Source organism: Tamandua tetradactyla, chromosome 7 (assembly GCF_023851605.1).
Source record: "Tamandua tetradactyla isolate mTamTet1 chromosome 7, mTamTet1.pri, whole genome shotgun sequence".
Lineage (NCBI taxonomy): Eukaryota > Metazoa > Chordata > Mammalia > Pilosa > Myrmecophagidae > Tamandua > Tamandua tetradactyla.
The window spans coordinates 73,231,694-73,255,488 of NC_135333.1; the positions used below are offsets into that span (position 1 = coordinate 73,231,694).

The 23,795-nt window shown below is 38.7% G+C and overlaps 1 protein-coding gene and 1 pseudogene across 9 annotated transcripts in view; one reads left to right on the forward strand and one right to left on the reverse strand.

The window, feature by feature from the left end:
* Positions 1-3,055: 3,055 nt before the first annotated feature.
* The window catches only part of STYK1 (serine/threonine/tyrosine kinase 1), a 63,740-nt gene continuing 43,000 nt past the window's right edge, over positions 3,056-23,795 (reverse strand). For all 9 annotated transcript variants that reach the window (XM_077170052.1, XM_077170048.1, XM_077170054.1 and 6 more), the window contains 5 exons: positions 23,239-23,322; positions 19,125-19,333; positions 17,511-17,551; positions 16,727-16,823; positions 3,056-3,459 (listed from right to left, as the gene is read on the reverse strand). In XM_077170052.1, the coding sequence (XP_077026167.1) occupies positions 3,255-3,459; positions 16,727-16,823; positions 17,511-17,551; positions 19,125-19,333; positions 23,239-23,322 (636 nt within the window). In that variant the 3' untranslated portion in view covers positions 3,056-3,254. The remainder of the gene's footprint in view (positions 3,460-16,726; positions 16,824-17,510; positions 17,552-19,124; positions 19,334-23,238; positions 23,323-23,795) is intronic.
* Positions 9,427-11,233, forward strand: LOC143691504 (splicing factor 1 pseudogene; annotated as a pseudogene).

A 23,795-nucleotide genomic window follows, 5' to 3' on the forward strand; every position in this document is an offset into this window, starting at 1 on the left:
AGAAACATGGGCTAACTTTCCTGTGATAAACATTGGGGGTGGTAGTTTTACTCTCAGTTTTCTTTATTTTATCAATCACTTTTGAATAGTCCTTTATCCGTCTGTCTACCCTTGTCTTCTGAAATAGTCTTCCTATAGAATTTTAACCATATCTGTCTTTTTAACCACTCAGTGGTATTACTTTTTAACTAAGAGAGCCACTGTCATGCAGAAAAAACAAAATTTCCACACCGTTCTTTCTCAGATATGCTCATTCATATATTATGAGCACTTGCAGCTATTCTAGATTATCATGGCATGATATATTTAACTCCATTATTCAAACTAGGAATTGTTTTCTAGTGTATGATGATATTGAATGCTTCTAACATGTATCATAACTGCTAATTCTTGTGTCCAAAACAACAACGAAAGAGTCTGTTGAATTAAGCATAGGCCTGGTCTGGATCTTTCAGTACTTGAATTATTTAAGTGAGTTATGTTAGTCCAGAATTTTATACATATATAACAGCAATGTTAAGATTAATAAAATTCTATCCATTAACTTATTTTTTCTTTTTAAAAACAGTGAAAAATCCCCACTATTATTCAAGTTTAACAGCAGAATACCCTAAATCTAATGTAAGGATACTAATATCTTCATGAGCATAATTTGAGAACTATTGGTTCAGACTATTCCAAATTAAACTATGTTATCAAGTTTCCATTAGTTACAGTATCCAAGTAGATATTTTCACAGTTCCCAGGATTGTTGGAAATTTCTTAACAATAAAGCATAGATTGAGCAAACAAGATTGGAGGAGGCAGGACTCAAAACAGCAAAACATATCCTAACTTGAATTAAATAGTAAGTATTTTAATAACTTTTTCCATTCATCATCCTCCGTTAATTTCCATTCATTTGGTTGACAGGTCAAAGATGCCAGAAATATAATCACTGTTTTGGAAAAAACTTGGCCATGTGAGCTAAAGACCAAGGTTTCTTAGAGTAAAAAATTACTGTGTCCAGTTTCACAAACCTATAACTAGAAAAATAAAATAAAATTAGAAATAAAAATTTAAAAGAGCAATTATCTGCTTCTTTCCCTCCTACCAAAACAAATGCAAAGATACAGTGTGAAAAAGCAGTACCCCATTTTAGCTTTTGCCACTTTCTCCCTAATTCACCAGGCTTGGACTACACTTGTTTCTTGCATTTGCTTAAACCAACTATGCTTTTTTTTACTTCAGGATTTCATACACACAGCCCTTCCTGTTTTTGTCTGGCTTACTTACCCATATCTAAGTCTTCAGTTTAAATACTATTTCTTCATGGAGATCCCCATTCTATACTGTATTCTTCATAGAACTTAGCACTGATTTATAATAAACAGATATCTACACAAATAAATATATAATGTCTCTACTCTTGACTATAATCAAAAGTGCTCTATTTCTTTTATCTCATCATACCTAGCAAGTATTTGGTGTAGTGGGCCCTAGGACTCAATTTTTTTAAAAAAAATTTGAATAAATACTCCCTAAATTTGACTTAAGTGAACTGCTGAGAAGCAACAATGGGATTCCAGAGGACATTCTTATTATGTGCTAAGATGCTCTACCTTCCTTCTCGCTACTGCTACTTCCACCCATTTAAATCCTGACATTGTAGTCATTGTGGTGTTTCAGCAGGTGCCAGCATCATTACTCGGTTAGCCGACTCATGACATTGTCAGGATTCCAACTTCTAAAAAGTTTACCACTGCCTGTCATTTTCCCTGTAGGAGTCTTAGGTGTCACTCCTAGAGTACCTAGAGTATTCTTTAAAATCAGGATCACCATGTTCTACTGAATTTTTTTTATCATGCTATTTCCAATATTTTGAAATAGTAGGCAACTATTATTACCATTCAGAAGTTCACATTAAAAAGATGACTTCATCATTTTAATCGTGGTATGTGTATCATCATTTGTAGGCATGGCCTGCCTTGTGGTGTGGCTGACAGACTAAGGTTCTCTTCTTAGCCTTGGCAGATTTTAAATGAAAAAGATAAGAAAAGTTTAGGGACAGTAATGGGGAAAGTGAGGAAACTAACATGTATTTAGCATATATTATGTACCAGATAATGTATACAGTATACACGCTCATCCATTCCTCACAAAACCCTGTGAGGGGTAGGTATTGTGCCCATTTTACACATAAGGAATCCCTTTGTTGACAAAATAAGTTGTCTCTTCAAATTTTCTATTGATATAAAATCCATTTATTTACTTTTATCATCTCTAGAGACTTTGGCTGCTGTCAAATATTATTATTTCAATAAATATTTATTTAATGAAATGGTTCACAGTACATCAACAGGTGACTAGAAATTAAAAGCCATCCTACCTCCTTCTCTGATTGCATCCTTTTCTATCCCTTTTAAAAGACCTTCTAAGCTTTCTGACTTAGTTTCCACATTTCCTAATTATGAAGCACACAAACAGCATTTTCATCACTGTCAACTTTGACTCTTTAAGTTCAGTCCCCTTAATCTTACAGGGACCAGGAAGTTTGCCTGCTGAACAATACGTGTCAAATGTTATTCATGAATCGATTCCTCCAACCTTCTAGTTAAAAGCAGTACCAACAGTATTCTTCTGTTTTAGAATTAGATAAAAGGGACCATCTTTCTCTTTTTTTATACCCAAGAGGAAACTCAGGAGTTTTCCTTCTTGGTTATTCTCTATCCCAAGAAGTAGGGACCTGGACTGAAGAACTTAATGTCCTTCCTCCCCACCTACTCTTCAAAGGATGGCTTTGCTCCACACCTATATTCTCCAGCAAAGAAAACCTTTAATTTTATTTCTCTCCAATTCCTTCATTGGCTTCCAGTTCCCTTACTTGATTCCAGCTTCTCTTATAATAGTCTAGATAAAAGCATGCTTCAGGAGGAAAGTAAGCTGGAAGAAAACAGCTTATTTGTGCCATGCCCCAACAAATACTGCAGATTCCCTAAACCTCCTTTGCAGTGACACTATCCACCACTTTTATCCTGGATCTTTAAGAAGGTTTTAAGAATTGGGCTAGAAAAAATGAAGCTGACATTATTTTTCAGCCTCAAGGTATGGTGGACAGCTTCAGTGAGCATCATTTCAGGTCTCTAGGGAAATGTTGGGTGAAGACCCAGGGCCCATGTCCCATTTCTCCCTTTATGTCCCACTAGAAAGTCCACTTTCTGTAACTGGTTCCAAGAGTATATGATCAATCATAACTGTTTCTTCCTGAAGGGTCCTCAAAGGATGCTGTAGTTGTAAGAAAGTCTCTCCACACTGATGCCCGCCACAGCAGCATACAGTTCAGGTACCACTAACTCTGGTACTTGCAATACAGCCTTGTCATTGGCAGTTCGAGCAGCAGTTTCTAGGCGCAAACGAAGCTCTCCAGGTGAAGGGCGGCTGTCCTCACTCCAGCGCCAGCAGGACTTCATAAGACTATACCTGAAAAGGAAACAAGAGAAACTGACTTCCTTAGCAAAGGAAAAAAAAAAAAAGTATATGCGGAACATGATCCTTTCCCAACAAGCCTTAACAAAATAGTGTGCAATTCACTAATTTACTTCTCTTTGCTCTGTCCCTCATATTCTTTCCAGAGACTAATGACATTCCTTCTCATCCTCTCTTAATATTATATTTTCAACTGACTCATTTTATAAGGACTCAAAATTTTTCAAACCACAGCCACTGTGACAGAAGAGCGTTTTCACTCTACAGCCAATCACTGTTACAGAAATTGAATATTCTCGTCTTTGCTGTTATTAACTTGCAACATTCCAGACAATCGCTATAACTTATCTACCAGGAAAAGCAACATTACAACCAGAAAAATAAGAAGTTATGGAATAATGTGATTTATAGTAATCTCAAATAATGTGATCAGATTCTTCTTTCAATGAATCTAGGTCATTTTCCTTCTTTATACTTTGACTTAAAGTCTAACTTCTCTAGGAAGTTGCCTTAAAATAAAATTACATCCACTTTTAATCTATCTTTTCTTCAGTCTGGCCTTCAGACAATGTATAGTGTAATCTGTTTTGAAACACTTTTTATCATATCCCATTCTTGCTCAAGAACCTACAGTGGTTTCCCATTGCTTACCATATGAAGTCTACATCTTCCCCTCTAGCTTCTCTACCTTATTGGCCCTGCCTAGCTGCCTCTCCTCTCCTCCAGTTATATCAATCTCTTGCCATGCCCTAGATGTGGTTACCAGTGCCCAAACTTGCCTTTGCTTGTGCCATACCCAGTTCTTTGAATAACCTCTCCTGGCTACCATTTTCTACAGGGCTGGTTTAAACCTCAATTCCTCTATAAAATCTTCCCTCATAAACCTCAATCTAATATGTTTCCCACATTCACACATGCATCAGTGAGACTTTGTAAATGCTATTACTTTAATAATGCTTCTAACATTTACCAAGAATTTGTTATATGTAAAGCATGATAATGAGACTTAAATGTATTATTTCATTCGAGCCTCACAATAACTTTAAGGTGGTATCATTATTATTTCTACTTTAACATAAGGAAGCAATGTACAGAAAAGATCAACAATTTGCCCAAGACCACACAGATAGTAAGTAGCAGGGCTAAAATTGGATTCCATGTCTTTTTAATTCTAGGACATGAGACTGAGTTTTTAACCTTTTGCTATATTGCCTCACACTTTATGTTCATTTCCATAGTGTTTCAGGTATCTTCCCATCAAAATGTTAAATTCTTCAAGATCAGTTACCTTGTTAGTTTTCTAACTCTCTCTACTATTAAAGACAATCTTTACACATAGTAAGCCTAAAATAAATATTGGTCAGCAAATTTCAGTCTAATATATTCAGCCAACATCACCTTAGACATATATTTGTATATGTATACATAGTCATGATATCTTATCAACCATTTATTATTTGTTTGATGCAGTAACTACTTTTTTACTGTATGAGAAACCAAGTGCTAAAAATTTACCCCTTCGGTGCTAAAATATTTACAGAATATCAACAATTCCAATAGAAATGTTCATCAATATATTCTTTCCTGCCTTATTAAGGGTAATTTGACCTTTTCTTAAGTTCTATAACAATTCTTTTTTGTACTTTATTGGTGATAAAATTATTTATGTCACCTTTTGTCAGAAGTGGATGAGACAGGTCACATGCATGCTGCAGAGATAAAGCAAAGCTGTCTCTGTGGGAATGGGCACCTGATGTCCTGAAAAGACTAAAGTGTTGCAAAGCTGTTGGAGTCTGGGGCTGAAGGAGGCCTTGGGAAATATGTGCAACTTTTGACTCATCCCAGCACAGGGAAGCAGATGGTTCAGCTGGTGCTTACTACTTCCCTGTTGTTTAGTTACACGTTTGTTACTTTCTTTGTCTCACAGCCCTATAAAATAAACAGTGCTGAAACTTTTGTGGTCTTTGAGTCTCATTCAGAGCTCAGAGTCCCACCTGGTCCCAGCTTTGTCTCTTGTCTTTCTTTCTTAATTCCCAGTTGCCTCCCTTCAGTTCCAACACTGAGCTGTGCTGGGCGCAACTTTTAATTTTTCTATTTTTCCACCTCTAAATTGTTCAGCAACTGTCCCTTTCGTATGGCAATATTGTACCTTCCTTCTTCCTTTCTAATTTCTAACTCCATTCTGGTTTGATTCTAATGTGTTGATATCTGGGAAGACAGACAGTCAATAATTTTTAAAAAATTAATATTAAATAGGGCAAGCCATGGTGGCTCAGCAGGCAGACTTCTCACCTGCCATGCTGGAGACCCTGGTTCAATTCCCAGTGCCTGCCCATGTAAAAAAATATATTAAATAAGAGCCAGTGTACTATGATTGAGTAACTCTAGTGCAATGGGTTTTATGACAACAATTTTATAACTGAAGCTACCACAAGACTGACATTTGAATAAGTAAAACACTACTGTACCTGCTTTGTATTTGGTCCTATTCTTACCTATTTTAGAAGCTTCCTGAGGAGTTAAACTTTTATCAAATTCAGATTCCTAATACAGTATTTAATGGTTGCCCCCAAATTGTTCATACATATAAATTTAAAAACATGTACTTTATGGCATGATTGTTCTGAGGCTATACAATAATAGCTCATAAAGGTCAGTTTGGGATCATCTGGGCCATTTTGGAAAGGGCATAATTGAATGAGGACAAAAAATCAAAGTGAGAGAAAAGCAGAACTTTAAAAAGTCATTTGGAGGCGGGGCAAGATGGTAGCATAGCAAGGTGTCAAGTTTATTTTGTCCTTCAGAGTAGCTAGTAAATAGGCAGGAATGGCACAGAACAACTGCTGTGGGAACATCAGTGACTGGGCACACAACATAACCCAGCCTGGACCACGTGGAATGGCTGAGACCCCACACAGAATTGTGGGTCCCCCAAGCTGTGGAGGCCAGTGCCCCTCCCCCACAGGCACATCAGGTTGGTTCTCCAAGGGGAAAGAAAACAGACTTTACTAGTAGCAAAGGCTTAGCTCAACCAAGCTCCAACTGTGGAATTAATTGACAAATTCTGACTACTGAAAACAGGCCTCCAGCACAGATAAACCTGGAATAAGCACAAAAGAAACTAGGGGTTTTTGCCCTGACATAGAGGGGGCAGGGCTGATGAGGAATTAAAAACAGGCTTTTTGAGTTGGATAGCACAAGATATTGGAAAAGGGGGCACATAGAGCCTGGAGATACACAGAGCCAGGAGGAGAAAGACTAAAAGAGGAAATAATAACTGAAAATTTCCCATCTGTTATGAAGGACATAAAATTACAGATCCAAGAAGTGCAGTGTACCCCAAACAGAATAGATCCAAATAGACATACTCCAAAACACTTACTAATAAGATTGTCAAATATCAAAGACAAAGAGAGAATTTTGAAAGCAGCAAGAGAAAAGCAATCTATCTCATACAAAAGAAGCTCAATATGACTATGTGAAATTCTCAGCAGAAACAAGGGAGGTAAGAAAGCAGTGGTATGATATATTTAAGATTCTAAAAGAGAAAAACTGCCAACCAAGAATTCTTTAGCCAGCAAAACTGTCCTTCAAAAATGAGGGGGAGATTAAAATATTTTCAGAAAAACAGTCACTGAGCATGTGTGACTAAGAAACTGGCTCTACAAGAGACACTAAAGAGAGCACTACAGGCAGATAGGAAAAGGCAGGAGAGAGAGGTGTGGAGAAGTAAAGGTAAAAAGAGAAAAGAAATTAGATATGACATATAAAATCCAAAAGACAAAATGGTAAAAGTACTGCCTTTATAGTGATAACATTAATGTTAATGAATTAAATGCCCAATCAAAAGACAGAGACTAGCAAAATGGATTAAAAAACAGGACCCATGTATATGCTGTCTACAGGAGACTCATTTTAGACCCAAGGACAAATACAGATTGAAAATGAAAGGTTGGGAAAACATATTCCATGCAAACAACAATCAGAAAAGAGCAGGGGTAGCTATACCAATATCTGCCAAATTATACTTCAAATGTAAAATAAAAGAGACAAGGATGGAAACTATGTACTAATAAAGGGAATGATTCACAAGAACACATAACAATCACAAATATTTATGCACCAAGTCAGTGTGCTCAAAAATACAAGAGATAAAAACTGACAACACTGAAGAGAGAAGTAGACACCTCTACCATAATTGTTAGAGACTTCAATTCCCTGTTTTCATCAATGGATAGAGCATCTAGACAGAGGATCAATAAGGAAACAGAGATTTTGAATAATACAATTAATGAACTAGACTTAACATTTATAGAACATTATACCCCACAACAGCAGCACACACATTTTTCTCAAGTGCTCATGGATCATTCTCAAGGGTAGACCATATACTGGGTCACAAAGCAAGTCTCAATAAATTTAAAAAGATTGAAATCATATAAAACACTTTCTTGAATTATAATAGAATGAAGTTGGAAATCAATAACAGGTAGAGGGAAGCCCTCGATTTTAAGGTTCACCCCTACGAAACTTATTCCTGAAGAGGATAGGCTGAACCTATGCTAAGAGTCACCCCCAGAGAACCTCTTTTGTTGCTCAGATGTGGCCTATCTCTCTAAGCCAACTCAGCAGGTTAGCTCACTGCCCTCACCCCTAGATGGGACATGACTCCCAAGGGTGTAAATCTCCTGGCAACATGGGACAGAAATCCTGAGATGAGCCAGGACCCAGCATCAAGGGATTGAGAAAGCCTTCTTGACCAAAGTGGGGAAGAGAGAAATGAGACAAAGTAAAATTTCAGTGGCTGAGAGATTTCAGAGTGTAGAGGTTATCCCGGAGGTTATTCTTTTGCATTAAATAGATATCCCTTTTTAGTTTATGGTATATCGGAGTGACTGGAGGAAGTACACGAAAATGGTGAGCTGTGTTCCAGTTGCCTTCATTCTTGCAGACGACTATATAAAGATATAACTTTTACAATGTGACTATGAGATTGCAAAAACCCTGTGTCTGTTGCTTCTTTTATCCAGGATATGGACAGATGAGTCAAAAAAAAAAAAATGGATAAAAAATAAATAAATAACGGGGGGACAAAATTGGGTAAAATTGGGCAGATGGGAATACAATTGGTCAATGAGAGTGATGGGTAAGGAGTATGGTATGTATGAGGGTTTTTTTCCTTTTTGTGGAGTGATGCAAATGTTCTAAAAATGATCATGGTGATGAATACACATGTGTGTGTTGCTATTGTGAACTACTGATTGTACACTGTGTATGGAACGTATATATGTGAAGATTTATCAACAAAAACATTTTTAAAAAATATAAAAATAACTGGCAGAGGGCCAGAAAATTCACAGATATATGGAGTCTAAACAATATACTCTTAAACAACCAGTAGATCAAGGAAGAAATTACAAGAAAAACCAGTAACTATCTCGAGGCAAATGAAAATGAAAACACAACATTACAATATTTATGAGATGCAGCAAAAGTAGTGCCTATAGGGAAATTTATTGCCTTAAGTGCCTACATTACAAAAGAAGAGCAGTAAAAAATGAAGTGAGCAGTACAACACCTCCCAGTCATGAACCTTTGCTGCCACTTCCTTTCTTGGACTAAGAGTTTGGCCAATTCCAGCACACACTGAGCAGGTCTATGGCTCTGCCAATCCTGGACACCAATCCCAATCTGGCCTTGCAGGGCCCATCAAGGCTCTGACCCATCGCCCCAGGTCCACCCCTGCAGCACCTTCTCTCTTCCCTCTTTGTGTGTCTCACACCGCTGTGGAACACTGCCAAGTGAGAGGACGGGCTCCAGGGCAGCACAGTCAGGTCCCCTACCCCCAGGAGATGCATGAAGCCACCACCACGGAGGAACTGCCAACATGGGGGCACCTTGGTGATCTGAGCAAATGCCACACCACTAGACTTCCCAAGTAAGAAGTGGAAGAGATGCTGCTGGAACCAAGACACAATGCAACAGAGGACGGTGATCCCAGGAATGTCTACAGTTACCCCCTGGACTTATTCAGGAACAAGACAGAGCTTACATAGTGAAACTGCACATAGAAAACTTGACTCATAAACTGTGTACAAGAGACCTGGGCATCCCCCCAACCATAAGGACATGTCCCCTTCCCCTGAGCCCATCTACAATAGTGAGGGGAAGTGGCTTAACCCCATGAGTTCCACACCATCAAAAAGCTGGAAGGGGAGAGACATAACCTCATCATGGAAATGGTTACACTCAACCCTGACTTCAAGCCACCTGCAGATTACAAACCTCCAGCAACACCTGTGAGTAATAAAGTAATGATTCCACAAGATGAGTATCTGGAAATCAATTTTGTGGGGCTCTAATTGGACCCAGAGGTAATACCCTGAAGAACACAGAGAAGGGAAGCAATGCCAAGATTATGATCCAAGGGAAAAGGTCTGTGAGGGAAGCAAAGGTTGAGTGCAAAGATGGCCAGATGTTGCCTGGGGTGGATGAACTGCTTTATGCTCTGGTTACCACCAATACCATGGAGAACATCAAAAAGGCTGCAGAGCATATAAGAAATATCCTGAAGCAGGGCACCGAAACCCCCGAGGACAAGAATGATCTACAGAAGATGCAGCTTTGGGAATTGGCTCACTTGAATAGGACTCTCCAGGAAAACAATAACAGAATCTTAAGACCCTGGCAGAGCTCAGAGACCTGCAGCATTACCAACACCACAGTTTGTACCAAGTGTTGAGGGGCCCAGCCACATTGCTTCTGATTGCAAATTCCAAAGGCCTGGTGACCCCCAGTCAGCTCAGGATAAAGCAAGTATGGATAAAGAATATCTGTCCCTCATCGCTGAATTGGGTGAAGCACCTGTCCCAGGATCCGTGTGCTCCACTTCTGGGCCTGCCACCACACACGTGGCCAATGTACCTTGGCTTACTGCTCCTGCCATCAACCCACCTCCACGGAGCTGCTCACCCTGGATGAATTCTGGCCCTTCGGAGAGTTGGCCCTACCACAGCATGTACAGAGGTGGTCCTGGTGGACCAGGAGGTAGCCCCCACAGCTTCCCACACCCATTACCCAGTCTGATAGGTGGGCATGGTGGACATCCCATGCAGCACAATCCCAATGGATGCCACACCCACTTGGATGTAGCCACTGCAGCCACCAATGAACCAGGACCCCCAACCACCTGGACACCACGGCCCTCTTCCAATGTATCAGTACCTGGTAAGTATGTCTGTGGGCTCTGGGATCTATTGCCTGTGTCAATGAAAAGGTATTATGTCACCGCCACTGCCTCCCAGTGGGCAGCCCCAGCCCCCTCACTCTGGTCCTCTTCCCCCATGGTAATAGCAACAACAGCAGCCTCCACCACCCCCTCTGCCCAGTAGCAATATGATTTCCAGTACCCCCTTGCCATGGCAGCAAAATATGATTACTACCAACACAAATGCTGGCACAGGGTCCATCCTGCCATGGCAACAGCAGCAGGCAGCTGCTGCAGCTTCTCCAGGAGCCCCTAAGATGCAAGGCAACCCCACTATGGTGTCCCTGCCCCACCCCTGGGTCTGCTGCCTTTGCACCTGGGGCCCCTCCCCCTCTGCTGCCTTTGCTTCCTGATTCCATTGGCATGATGTATGCCCTGCCCCCTCCTCCTCCACCTCCCATGGACCCTTCTAACTTTGTCACCATTATGGGCATGGGTGTGGTGGGCATGCCACCTTTTGTGATACCTCTAGCTCCCCCACTGCCTCTACCACAAAACTAGACTTGTTTATTTTTTAAGAAAATATATATTATATGGAGAGAGAAAAAAGAAGAAGAAAGAGCAAAAATCAAGAAATTAACTGTTCACGTGGGAGAACTAGAGAAAGAACAGTAAAACAACCCCAAAGCAAATAAAAGGAAAGAAATGACGAAGATTAGAGCAGAAATAAATGAAATTGAGAACATGAAAACAATTGAGAAAATCCACAAAACCAGAAGTTAGTTCTTTGAGAAAATCAGTAAAATCAATGGGCATTTAGCTAGGTTGAAAAGAAAAAGAGAGAGAGAGAGAGAGAGGATGCAAATATATAAAATCAGAAATGGAAGAGGAGCCATAACGACTGACCCAGCAGAAACAAAGGAGGTCATGACAGGATACTACAAGCAACTACATGCTAATAAACTAGACAACATGGATGAAATGGACAACTTCCTAGAAAGGCCTGAACAACCAACACTGAGTCAAGAAGAAATACATGACCTCAACAAACCAATCACAAGTAAAGAGATTGAATCAGTCATTAAGAAGCTCCCAAAAGAGAAAAGTCCAGGACCAGATGGCTGCCCATGTAAATTCTACCAATCATTCAAAAAAGAATTAGTACCAATTCTGCTCAAACTCTTCAAAACAAATTGAAGAGAAGGGAAAGCTACCTAACATATACCATGAAGCCAATATCACCCAAACACCAAAGCCAGACAAAAGATACTACAAGAAAAGAAAATTATAGACCAGTCTCTTTAATTAATATAGATGCAAACATCCTCAACAAAATATTTGCAAATCAAATCCAGCAGCACATTAAAAGAATTATACACCATGACTAATGGGGTTTATTCCAGTTATGCAAGGCTGGGTCAACATAAGAAAATCAATTAATGCAATACATCATATCAACAAATCAAAGCAGAAAAACCACATGATCATCTCGATTGATGCAAAAAAAAGCATTTGACAAAATTCAACATCCTTTCTTGATGAAAACACTTCAAAGGATAGAAATAGGAGGGAACTTCCTCAATATGATAAAAGGAATATATGAAAAACCCACAGTTGACATCATCCTCAATGGGGAAAGACTAAAAGCTTTCTCCCTAAGATCAGGAACAAGACACAGATGCCCACTGCCACAATTGTTATTCAACATTGTGCTGGAACTTCTAGCCAGAGCAATTAGACAAGAAAAATAAATAAAAGGCATCCAAATTGGAAAGGAAGAAGTAAAACTCTCAGTTTGCCAATAACATACTATATGTTGAAAATTCTGAAAAATCTACAGCAAAGCTACTAGGGCTAATAAATGATACTGCAGTATGGCAGGGGACAAAATCAGTAATGTTTCTATACACTAGTGATGAGGTATCTGAGGAGGAAATCAAGAAAAAATTTCATTTGCAATAGCACCCAAAAGAATAAAATATTTAGGAAACAATTTAACTAAGGATACAAAAGATCTATACACAGAAAACTACAAGAAATTGCTAAAAGAAATCATGAAAGACCTAAATAAAAGGAAGTGTATACTGTGTTCATGGATTGGAAGACTAAATATAGTTAATATGTCAATGGTACCCAAATTGATTTATAGATTCAATGCAATACCAATTAAAATCCCAACAACTTACCTTGCAGAAATAGAAAAACCAATAGCCATTTTTTTTGGAAGGGCAGGGTGCCCTGAATAGCTAAAAATAACTTGAGAAAGAAAAACGAAGTGGGAGGTCTCACACTACCTGAATTTAAAGCATATTACGAAGCTATAGTGGTCAAAACAGCATGGTACTGGCATAAAGATAGATATACTGATTAATGGAATTGAATTGAATGCTCAACTATCAACCCTCTCATCTATGGACAACTGATCTTTGCTAAGGCAGTCAAGCCAACCCACCTGGAACAGAGCAACTCTTCAATAAATGATGCCTGGAGAACTGGATATCCATATACAAAAGAATGAAAGAGGATCCATATCTCATACCCTACACAAAAATTCACTCAAAATTGATCAAAGACCTAGACATTAGAGCTAAGACCATAAAACTTTTAGAAGAAAATGTAGGGAAATATCTTATAAATCTCATGATAGATTTCCTAGACCTTACACTCAAAGCATGAGCATTGAAAAAAGAGATAGATAAATGGGATCTCCTCAAAATTAAATATTTTCTGCATCAAAGAATTTTGTCAGGAAAATAAAAAGAAAGTCTACACAATGGGAGACAATTTTTGGAAACCACATGTCAGATAAGGGTTTAGTATCCAGAACATATAAAGAGATTCTTCAACTCAGTCACAATAAGATAAATATCCATTAGAAATGGGCAAAAGACATGGACAGACACTTCTCAGAAGAGGAAATGTAAATGGGTTTAAGGCACATGAAAAGATGCTCAGCTCCACTGGCTTGCAGAGAAATGCAAATCAAAACCACCATGATATATCATCTGAAAACCACTAGAAAGACCATAATCAAGAAAACAGAAAATGAAAAGTGCCAGAGAGGATGTGGAGAAAGAGGCACATTTATCCTCTGTTGGTGGGAATTTAAAATGGTAAAACCTAAGTTTGGCAGTTCCTCAGGAAGCTAAGTATAGAACTACCTTATGATCCAGCAATCCCATTGCTAGGTATACATTCAGGGAACTGAAGAAAAGGACACAAATGGATATTTGCACACTGATGTTTATAGTAGCATTATTTACGATTGCCAAGAGATGGAAATAGCCCAAATGACCATCATTGAATGAATGGCTAAACAAGCTGTGGTATATACATATGATAGAATATTACACAGCTATAAGACAGAATAAAGTCATGAAGCATGTAACAACATAGATGAAACTTGGAGACATAATGCTGAGTGAAATTAGCCAGAAACAAAGGGATAAATACTGTATGGTCTCACTAATATGAAGTAGCATTAATGAGTGAACTTTGAGAGCTAAAATTAAGAATGCAGGTTATCAGGAAATTAAAAATAGGGTAGAGATTGGATCATTTGGTACTGAAGGAAAACAGATTGTACAACAGGACTGATTGTAAAAATTCAGAAATGAATAGCACAATGCTACCTGATTATAGCACAATAATTTAACTATACTGAATGAATCTGAGTGAGAGTACATTTGAGGGAGGAGGTTTGGGGGGAACCAGAAGGAAAGACAGAGGATAAAGACTGAGATGGTATAATTTAGGAATGCCTAGAATGGACAATGGTGGTGATTATAATGTAGAAATAAAAAAATGATTTTGCATAAGGGAGAACAAATGAATGTCAAAATTGCAAGGTGTTGAAAATGGATGGTATACAGGAAAAAGTACAATCAATGCAAGCTAAGATCTACAGTCAACAGTAACACTGTAATATGCTCCCACTGAATGTAACAAAGACATTATGCCAAAACTAAAAGTCACCAGGCAGGGCCTGGGGTAAGGGTATGGATGCTTTGTGGAAGAAAAGGAAAAGACATCATATAAAGTATGGTGGCAAAGGCATGCCTATTTACTTAGGATAGATTGTATGATGTGCAAATAAAACTGTTTAAAAATGAACAGAGAGAAACAATTGCTAGAGAAAACATGGAGAAAGAGATGAACCTGTTCACTGTTGGTAGGGAAAATGAGAGGTGCAGCCCCTTGGAGGGCAGTGTGGTGGTTCCAGGGGAGGCTATGGGTGGGGTTGCCATATGATCTTAAAATCTGTTGCTCAGTATATACCTGGAGGAACTGGGTGTGGGGAAGGGGAAAGGACATTTGCACACTGGTGTTTAAGGAGCAGTGTTCAGAATTCACAACAGATGGAAATGGCCTAAGGGTACAACAACTGAGGAATAAAAGAGGAATCTATGGTGTACACATACAACGGATTACTGAGAGGTTGCAGGAAGGAATGAAATTATGAGGGATACGACCAGGTAAATGAACCTTAAGGACTGTAAATTGAATGAAATGTCAGAAACAAAAAGACAAATATTAGCATACCTCACTCATATAGACTAACTATACTATAAAAACTAGGTGAACTGAAGTCAAGAGCATGGGTTATCAGGTTAGAGCCTATTGTAAAGGGTCCTAGATTGTAAGCTCTTACAGCAGTCACATATATTCAGGGGTTGTAACTGTTATTTCTAAATTCTGAGATACTGAGATGTTTGTGTATAACCTGGTTGTTCCCAGCAACTTCAAATATTCATGTGCCACCTGAGACTCAGAATTAGAGCTCTGAAGCTATAAAAGTCAGCATTACCCCATACAGGAATTGTTTAAAAAGTTGAAAAGAGGATCAGACTTTGACTAGAGATATGAAGGAAGCTGACCTGGATAGGACTGGGGTAGATCAGAACGCAGGGTAAACGATGATATCATCCATATTTTAAAATTTCAACTGCTGTATGAGACGAGAGGGAGATTTATTTGGTGCAAATTTCTATCTTGGGGAGTGCATTACATAATTTAACTTGCATGGCCAGTTTAGTTGAATACTATAAGTACATGAAATCTTAAATAGGGTGTGAGATCTTGTTGGTTTTTCCAGGTTAATGTGATGCCCCAATATATCTCAGAGTAATTTGGACAGTGAATAAAGAAATATTTTCAAAGCCCCCTTGGGGGATTGGGGAGAAAGGAGGAAAAATTCCTGATACTCTTGCAAGCAGTAGAGACAATCAATTAAATAGGCTGAGCCCTCGATCTTGGGGTTCACCCCTATGAAACTTATCCCTGCAAAGGATAGGCTAAGCCCACTTATGCCTAAGAGTCAACTCCAGAGAACCTCTTTTGTTGCTCAGATGTGGCCTTTCTCTCTAAGCCAACATGGCAAGTGAACTCACTGCCCTTCCCCTACATGGGGCATGACTCCTGGGATTCACTGGGACTCAGAATCATGGGACTAAGAAAGCCTTCTTGACCAAAAGGTGTAAGAGAGAAATGAGACAAAATAAAGTTTCACTGGCTGAGGGAGTTCAAACAGAGCTGAGAGGATATACTGGAGGTTATTCCTATGCAGTATATAGACGTCATTTTTTAGTTTATGTTGTATCAGAGTGCCTGGAGAGAAGTACCTGAAACTGCTGGGCTGTGTTCCAGTAGCCTTGATTCTTGAAGACGATTGTTTAATGATATCACTTTTATAATGTGACTGTGTGATTGTGAAAACCCTGTATCTGATTCTTCTTTTATCCAGGGTATACACAGATGAGTAAAAAAAATATGGATAAAAAATAAGTAAAATAATAGGGGGAGATAAGAGGTAAAATAAATTGGATAGTTTGAAATAGTAGTGGTCAAAGAGGGGGGCGGTAATGGGTTTGGGGTATATGAGTTTTTTTCTTATTTCTTTTTCTTGTATTTATCACCATGATGTTCTAACAATAATCATGGTGATGAATACAGAACTATGTGAACCACTGATTGTATACCATGTATGGACTGTATGTGTGTGAAGATTTGTCAATAACAATATTTTTAAAAAAAGAAAAAAAAATAGTCACTTACATGGTGTGTGTGCAGCTACTGGGTCTCTTCATGATTTTCCTTCTCTGGAGGTGCTGTAGGATGCTGGTAGGAGGGACTTCAGGATACGGTGGGGCTCCTACGAGTTTATATAAAGAATAAGAATAGCAAGAAACTTTAGGATCCTCTAAAATATGAACTATCACTTAACAGTACTCTCCAACCACTCTGGGTAACTGCTTGCAAAGGATACTGTATAGTTTGATACTGCTGGTGATCAAGTAAGGATATGGCTTAGAAAATTAGGAGAAAAAAAGATTTGGGGGAGTAGGAAAGAATAATTTAGAGAAATTCTGAGTTTTTCAGAAAGTAACAAAATGAGATAAAGGGAGAAGGAAGACCTGCATTCCACACTGCAAACATGGAAAGGTGCTGCAGGCTCTTAATCAAATGGATTATTTAGTTTGACAACACAGTTTTATGCATTGAAGCATGAGCATCTTTTCATGGCATGTCACTCTGGGCATTATGTTTTAGATTTGAAAGCATCCCCTGGAATTGGGAAAATTGCAGGGAAAAGAAAGAAAATGGAGGTGAGAAAAAGAAAATTAAGATGAGGAGAAAAAGGGAGAGAATATCTTAGGAAGGAAATCATCACTGCATAATAAGATATATCACAGGGTCAGGCTTGGATTTCATGTCAGCCCAGCCCAAATTTCAGAGCTTGTACTGAGAACTCTTCTAGCAGCATACACCATCCACCACCTTAATAAATGTACTTGCAGAGTTGCAAGCAGGCGCATACTACTTTGGAGAGCATCCTTACCTAGAGTCACCATTTCATAGAGCAGGATTCCAAAGGACCAGCTGTAAAAGAAACAAAGCCATTCACTACTATTTCTGCCTTTCCTAAAGGGAGCTCACCTAAATATCAGAGGTCTTCAGTAAGAATCCTACAAAGAGGTCATGAAGGAGCATTGAGGGTGAGTGTCTGATAAAATAAGCAAATTAGCCCCATTAGAAAGCATTTCCATCCAATCTCTTTGAGAAGAGGATCTATGTCTCCTTTCTTCTTTATATCACAATAATGACTGGCTGGTAACTAAATTGTGTGTGTAACACGCACACACAAAACATGACACATTCACCCAAACTTAAAGAAATTCACATCTGCCTCTTTTCTCAGCCTTTCCACCCCTCCCTAATAAACTCCAGCCTTTATTCATGACCCAAAGCCAAACAGGGCTTATCATTTGTCCACTGTCCTCAGTAGATCCAATTACCCAAGCTTAGGAAATATATTACCAGAGAAAGCTTTATAGCCATAGTTGGAATTTGTATATGCCTAAGCAATATTATTTGAGAGAGACATATTTTACTATTTTATATTATCATTAGTGAGTAGTATTTTCCAGTTAAGCTTATTAACCCCCAGATCTCTATTGAAAAGAAGATGTCAATGAAATGATGACATGGAAGTTTTTTAACTGACTTGCCATATTAAATTACATCCTATGTTTCCTCTGCTGCCTATAACATTCAAGGCTGGTAAGCTATATTATATCTGCATATTTCCTCAAGCAATTGAGTTATATGGTCACCAACAATCAATTGTGATTCCTTATAATCCTATTTTTCCAACTATACATGTAATTGTAATTATGTAATAGATTAAATATTATTTAAAATGATTAACTACAAACAGAAAAGGTGCTTCTCTCTGAAAAATAAGTTGAATGCTTTAAAAATATTCTATACAAACAAGTAGCTACAAAGAAAGCATAGTAAATTTAAGCATGGGTAAAAAAAGTGTGGAAAATAAGAATAAAAGTCTGCCATGAAATTACTTCAAACTTATTTTCAAGCTTCTCATTCTGTTTAGAATCATCCCAAGCTGGGACTCAAAAATAATTCACCATAGATGTTATTTATACAAGAAAAATAATTCACCATAGATGTTATTCATACAAGAAACACAACATATAGCTCTAATTAGCAGATCCATCCCTTGGTAAGTAAATGTACATTTATACATTTAAAATCAAAATAAAATATTTGAGCTATCCTTATTTCTTTTTCTTTTAATAATTCCTGGCTTAACTGAGCTTTTGTTTAAGTGGACCTATCACTTTCAAATAAGAGGAATTCTTCTGGATTAAGTTCTCACATACAAGTGTGAATGATCTTTTCTTTTCTTTTCTTCATAATTAGGATTGCTGATATAATATAGAAGGAATACTTGAAAAGGAACTGAAAAGGATTGCAGTCAGATGCCAAATATGGACTCTGCCACTTAGCATTTCTGTTTCAGAGTATGTCTAACTTCTAAACAGAGATTTCATTTGTAGGCATAATTGACAACAGAACCAACCATATCCAGGGAATGATGGGCATGCAAATCATAAAGGGAAGAAATCCAAAGAGTAGGAACAAACCGTACACATCTCCTCTGATGCCAGCAGGTCTCAGGCGAAGCCGTTCTGGGGCAAGCCACTTGAGAGGTATGGTATTAGTAGAGGAAATGTCCCCTCGGGTATGGACTTCATAAGCCAGGCCCAGTCCACAGAGTTTGGCAGTGAGATCGCACTGAATTAGGATATTCCTGGCAGCCACATCCCCATGGATTAAATGCTTATCCTGTAGGAATTCCTGTCAAGGTAAGATCAAAGGTAGATTAGTTGTCTGAGGTATGGCTTGGGCTGAGTAAAGTCATTTCTAGGAATCCTCAAAAGAGAAGGACATTTTCTACTCTAAACAAGTCTCACTAATAGTGACATATCACATCCAGATGATTTATGCTAACAAACCAGACATTTTCATATTTAGTGTTTAGTATTACCAAACAATGATCAAGATCACGTTAATAGTGGGTTTTGAAAATTTAATCACTGTGGTAGTCAGATTCAGTTGTCAACTTGGCCAGGTGAAGGTGCCTAGATTTATTGCTGTAGACATGAGCCAATGGCGTGTGAATCTCACCTGTTGCAGTCGGCTAGGAGGCATGCCTGCTGCAATGAATGATGTTTGATTTAATTGGCTGGTGCTTAAATGAGAGAGCTCTATATAGCACAGCCCAAGCAGCTCAGCATACCTCATCTCAGCACTTGCTGCTCAGCCCAGGCCTTTGGAGATGCAAAAAGAAATCACCCCGGGAAAAGTTACTGGAACCCAGAGGCCTGGAGAGAAGGCCAGCAGAGATCACCCTGTGCCTTCCCACGTAAGAAAGAACCTCAGTTGAAAATTAGCGGCCTTTCCTCTGGAGAACTAACGAAATAAATCCCCTTTTATTAAAAGCCAATCTGTTTCTGGTGTGTTGCATTCTGGCAGCTAGCAAACTAGAACAGATTTTGGTACCGGAGAGCGGGGTGCTGCTGTGGTTTGCAAATACCAGATATGCTGGAACGGTTTTTTTGAATGGCTAAGGGGAAGATTTTGGAGGAACTGTGAAGAGAATGATGGAGAAGTCCTGGAGTACTTGAAGAGACTATTGGTGTAAACGGAACCACTGCCAATCTGGACAAAGGGACACAAAGGGATAAATTGGAGTTTGCAGAGTAAGAACCATGGAAGCTTGGTTCTGAAGCCAGGAAACCTCGGCCAGGAGAATGGACCCACCCATATACATGGAGAGGGTGAGTTTGCCCTGAGAGCAGAGGATGAGTCTCCCATCTCATTGCAGTGGAAGAGCTGGGCCGCCTCAGGCCTTGGAGAACATACAGCACGCTCCTTGGGGACTGGGGAGAGCCTGGCTGCCAGCACATGGAGGGGTTGAGCGTGTACCCGGAAATGGCAGAGAGCCCAGGTGTGGCCCTGATGTCTGGAGAGAGTGGAGCCGAGAAAAAGGTGGTCTCCTCAATGTTCCCTGAGGTTGATTTGGAAAGAGGCGGGCCACTGCATGGGCCCTTGGAAAGGGTGGGACTGCCACTTTCTAAAGCCAAAGGATACATAACTTTCACACTTTGAAATCCAATGGCGTTTGCCCTGCAGGTTTTACATCTGTGTTCCTTCCAATTTCTCCCTATGGAAAGGAAAACCTGTATCTTGTGAATATCCTCCTTTGCATATTGGCACAGATAACTTGTTTTGAGATTCATAGGTCTACAGCTGGAAGAGAATTTTTTGCACCTTAATATTGTTTAAGGTGATGCGTGTAATTGCCAAGTTGACAAGGGGCGAACATGTGGTAATTAGATTCAGTTGTCAATTTGGCCAGGTGAAGGTGCCTAGATCTATTGCTGCGGATATGAACCAATGGCATGTGAACCTCATTTGTTGCTGATCACATCTGCAGTTGGCTAGGAGGAGTGCCTGCTGCAATGAATGATGTTTGATTTAATTGGCTGGTGCTTAAATGAGAGAGCTTAACGTAGTACAGCCCAAGCAGCTCAGCATACCTCATCTCGGCACTCACTGCTCAGCCCAAGCCTTTGGAGATGCAAAAAGAAATCACCCCAGGAAAAGTTGTTGGAACCCAAAGGCCTGGAGAGAAGGCCAGGAGAGATCACCCTGTGCCTTCCCATGTAAGAAAGAACCTCAGTTGAAAGTTAGCTGCCTTTCCTCTGAAGAACAAAATAAATCCCCTTTTATTAAAAGCCAATCCATCTCTGGTGTGTTGCATTCTGGCAGCTAGCAAACTAGAACAATCACCCACTTTGTTTCAAGCCCTGACCCCTGTCTGATTTCACATGCCTCTCATTTAGATAAGTCCCAAGTAGACACTGGAAAAAGCAGTAGGTTCCAAGTTTCTAGCAGTAATCCTAAAAACAAGGTACTGGATAAACAGGAAAACTGAATGTCATAACAATGAATTTATATTGGAATTTTACACCAACTCATTTTGTCCCTAAAATAACTAGATGAGGTCAGTTAGGGAATTATCTTTTAGAGAAATCTAAATGATACACAAGCCCATAAAGTTATAAAGTGGTAGTAACCAGAACCATGTGTTGTAATTCACCGGAAGTGCTACAAACGCTACTCATAATTCCCAAACCAGGCTACAAATAGCCTGAGAGCCTTGTCAAAACATAGGACTTTTACCTAGGAACCAAATCTAGGAAGAGGGACCTAGTAATCTTATATTTTTAAGAATTATCCCAAATTATTCAAATGCAGCCAAAAAGCATTTGAGAATCACTGCACTTGGAAGACATTGACTTACTAGTGTCCTTTCTTCCCAACATCAAGGCATATGAAGAAGCTGAAGAGTTATACATGATTGAGGAGCTAGACGGGAGATCTATGTTACTAAACAAGAATGGTTTTTAAAAATCCAAAAGTTTACAGTGATGATAAATTTCTGAATATCAATGAAGAGGGACATAGTGACCAGAAATTTTCTCTCTCTGGTGAGGCTTTAGAACAAAGGAATTATGCTGTAATAAGAAAAAAATGTACCGACTCTGAGATTGTTAAAAGTAAAAAAAATAGTATGATGTTACTTTCTAACAAGTAACTGGGGACTCTGAAGAATGATCATTAACGTGATCAAAGCATCTCTATAAGTCATCTCTTCAGTTATGGTTCAGAATACAAGGTAGCCTGTGTCTTGACACCTTAACTAACTTTATAAAGAGAACATATATCAACTAGGCCCTCCAAATACCACACACAATATACGTTAACATGATGGGTTCTCTCCCTTGCAGCATGGGAGCTTCAGCTGAAACTATTACTCTGTTCTCACCTCACTCCTTTTTATTTAAACTTTCCCTGATTCCATTTAGATCCATAGTATATTGTACACCTCAGTTTCGTAACATCTATCAGAAACCTAAAGTAATAGCATTATTGAGGCCTGATTTTCTATAGTAAAGGCTAATTTTAAAAGCAATTATTTAAATAATCACATAGAAATAATGATCTGAATTTCTTACATAATACAAGTAAAGGTAAAGAACTCTGAGTTCTTTCTTTTACCTCTTTAAGTCAGTTTAAAATGAAGGAATGATCTTATTGTTGCCCCTTCTCTTCCATTTGTTTTTTACTCTTTTTTTTAAGCACATGCTTCCCCTATCAGGTTCATTATCAAACCTAGTCTCTAACCAAACATTTGGAACTTGTTTTTTTTGTTTGTTTGTTTTTCAGGTATAAAAGGGTATAGTTCCTTCTGGTTCTGTAGCCTTTCACCCATTCAGTTTTATTTCCCATATCTTTTTCCAAACTGCTTCCCTATTTGCTCTCTCCACATCTATTAATATTAGAATATGTGGGGAAAAAGGAGTCTCACATAGAAGAATATATGGCTTTTGGACTGTTTTTTTTTTTTTTTTCATCATTAAGACTGGGAAACCATTTAAAGTCCTTCCTCTTCCTTCTAAAAACCCCAAGTTGAATATTTTTTGCCTGGAATTACCAATCCCATATGTTACTCAAATTATTTCATAAAGAAAAGACAAACAGTTCAGCAGTGCTTGAGTTTCTGCCCCTTAACATCCATTTAGTTTTATCTATATTTCTTTCCCATTTGGGACCATGGATTGGGAATTTTGGCATCAAATACTGGGCTAACAAGAAAATTCCCCACCATCTACTGTAATTTTTCCCAGCCTTACCAGAGCCAAAAGGACTTGCTTTCCGATGTGATAAACTTGTTTTTCTGTGAGATCATAGAGAAGGCCATCCATGGTCATCACATCCTAAAAAAGACAGAGAAAAAAAAAGTATTATATCACGGTGACCTTAGGAGAGATTAAAAAAAAAAAAGTAGAGGCAGAGATACCATAAGATGTAGAAATGAAACCTAAGGAAAAGGCACAAAAACATAGGGGACTAAGAGTCAAATAGAGATTATCTCAGATATACAGAGAAATACAATGATTCATTTGACTGGGGAAGCAATAATGAATGCAGATAAATAGCAGAATAAGGAAAGAACAGAATAGTAGGTAAGAAATACAAGTATATATAAGACTATCTGCTGTGTGTGCTTGTGTTAAATTTAGCACATTGGCTCAAAACATCTTTATTAAATGCCTATTACATACTAGATACTATTTTAGGAGCAGGGAATAGAAGACTGAGCAAAGAGTGAACAAAATGAACATGGCTGCTGAGCTTAAAGTGTGTCAGACACATGTGAATCAATCCAATAATCATACCTAAATATGTG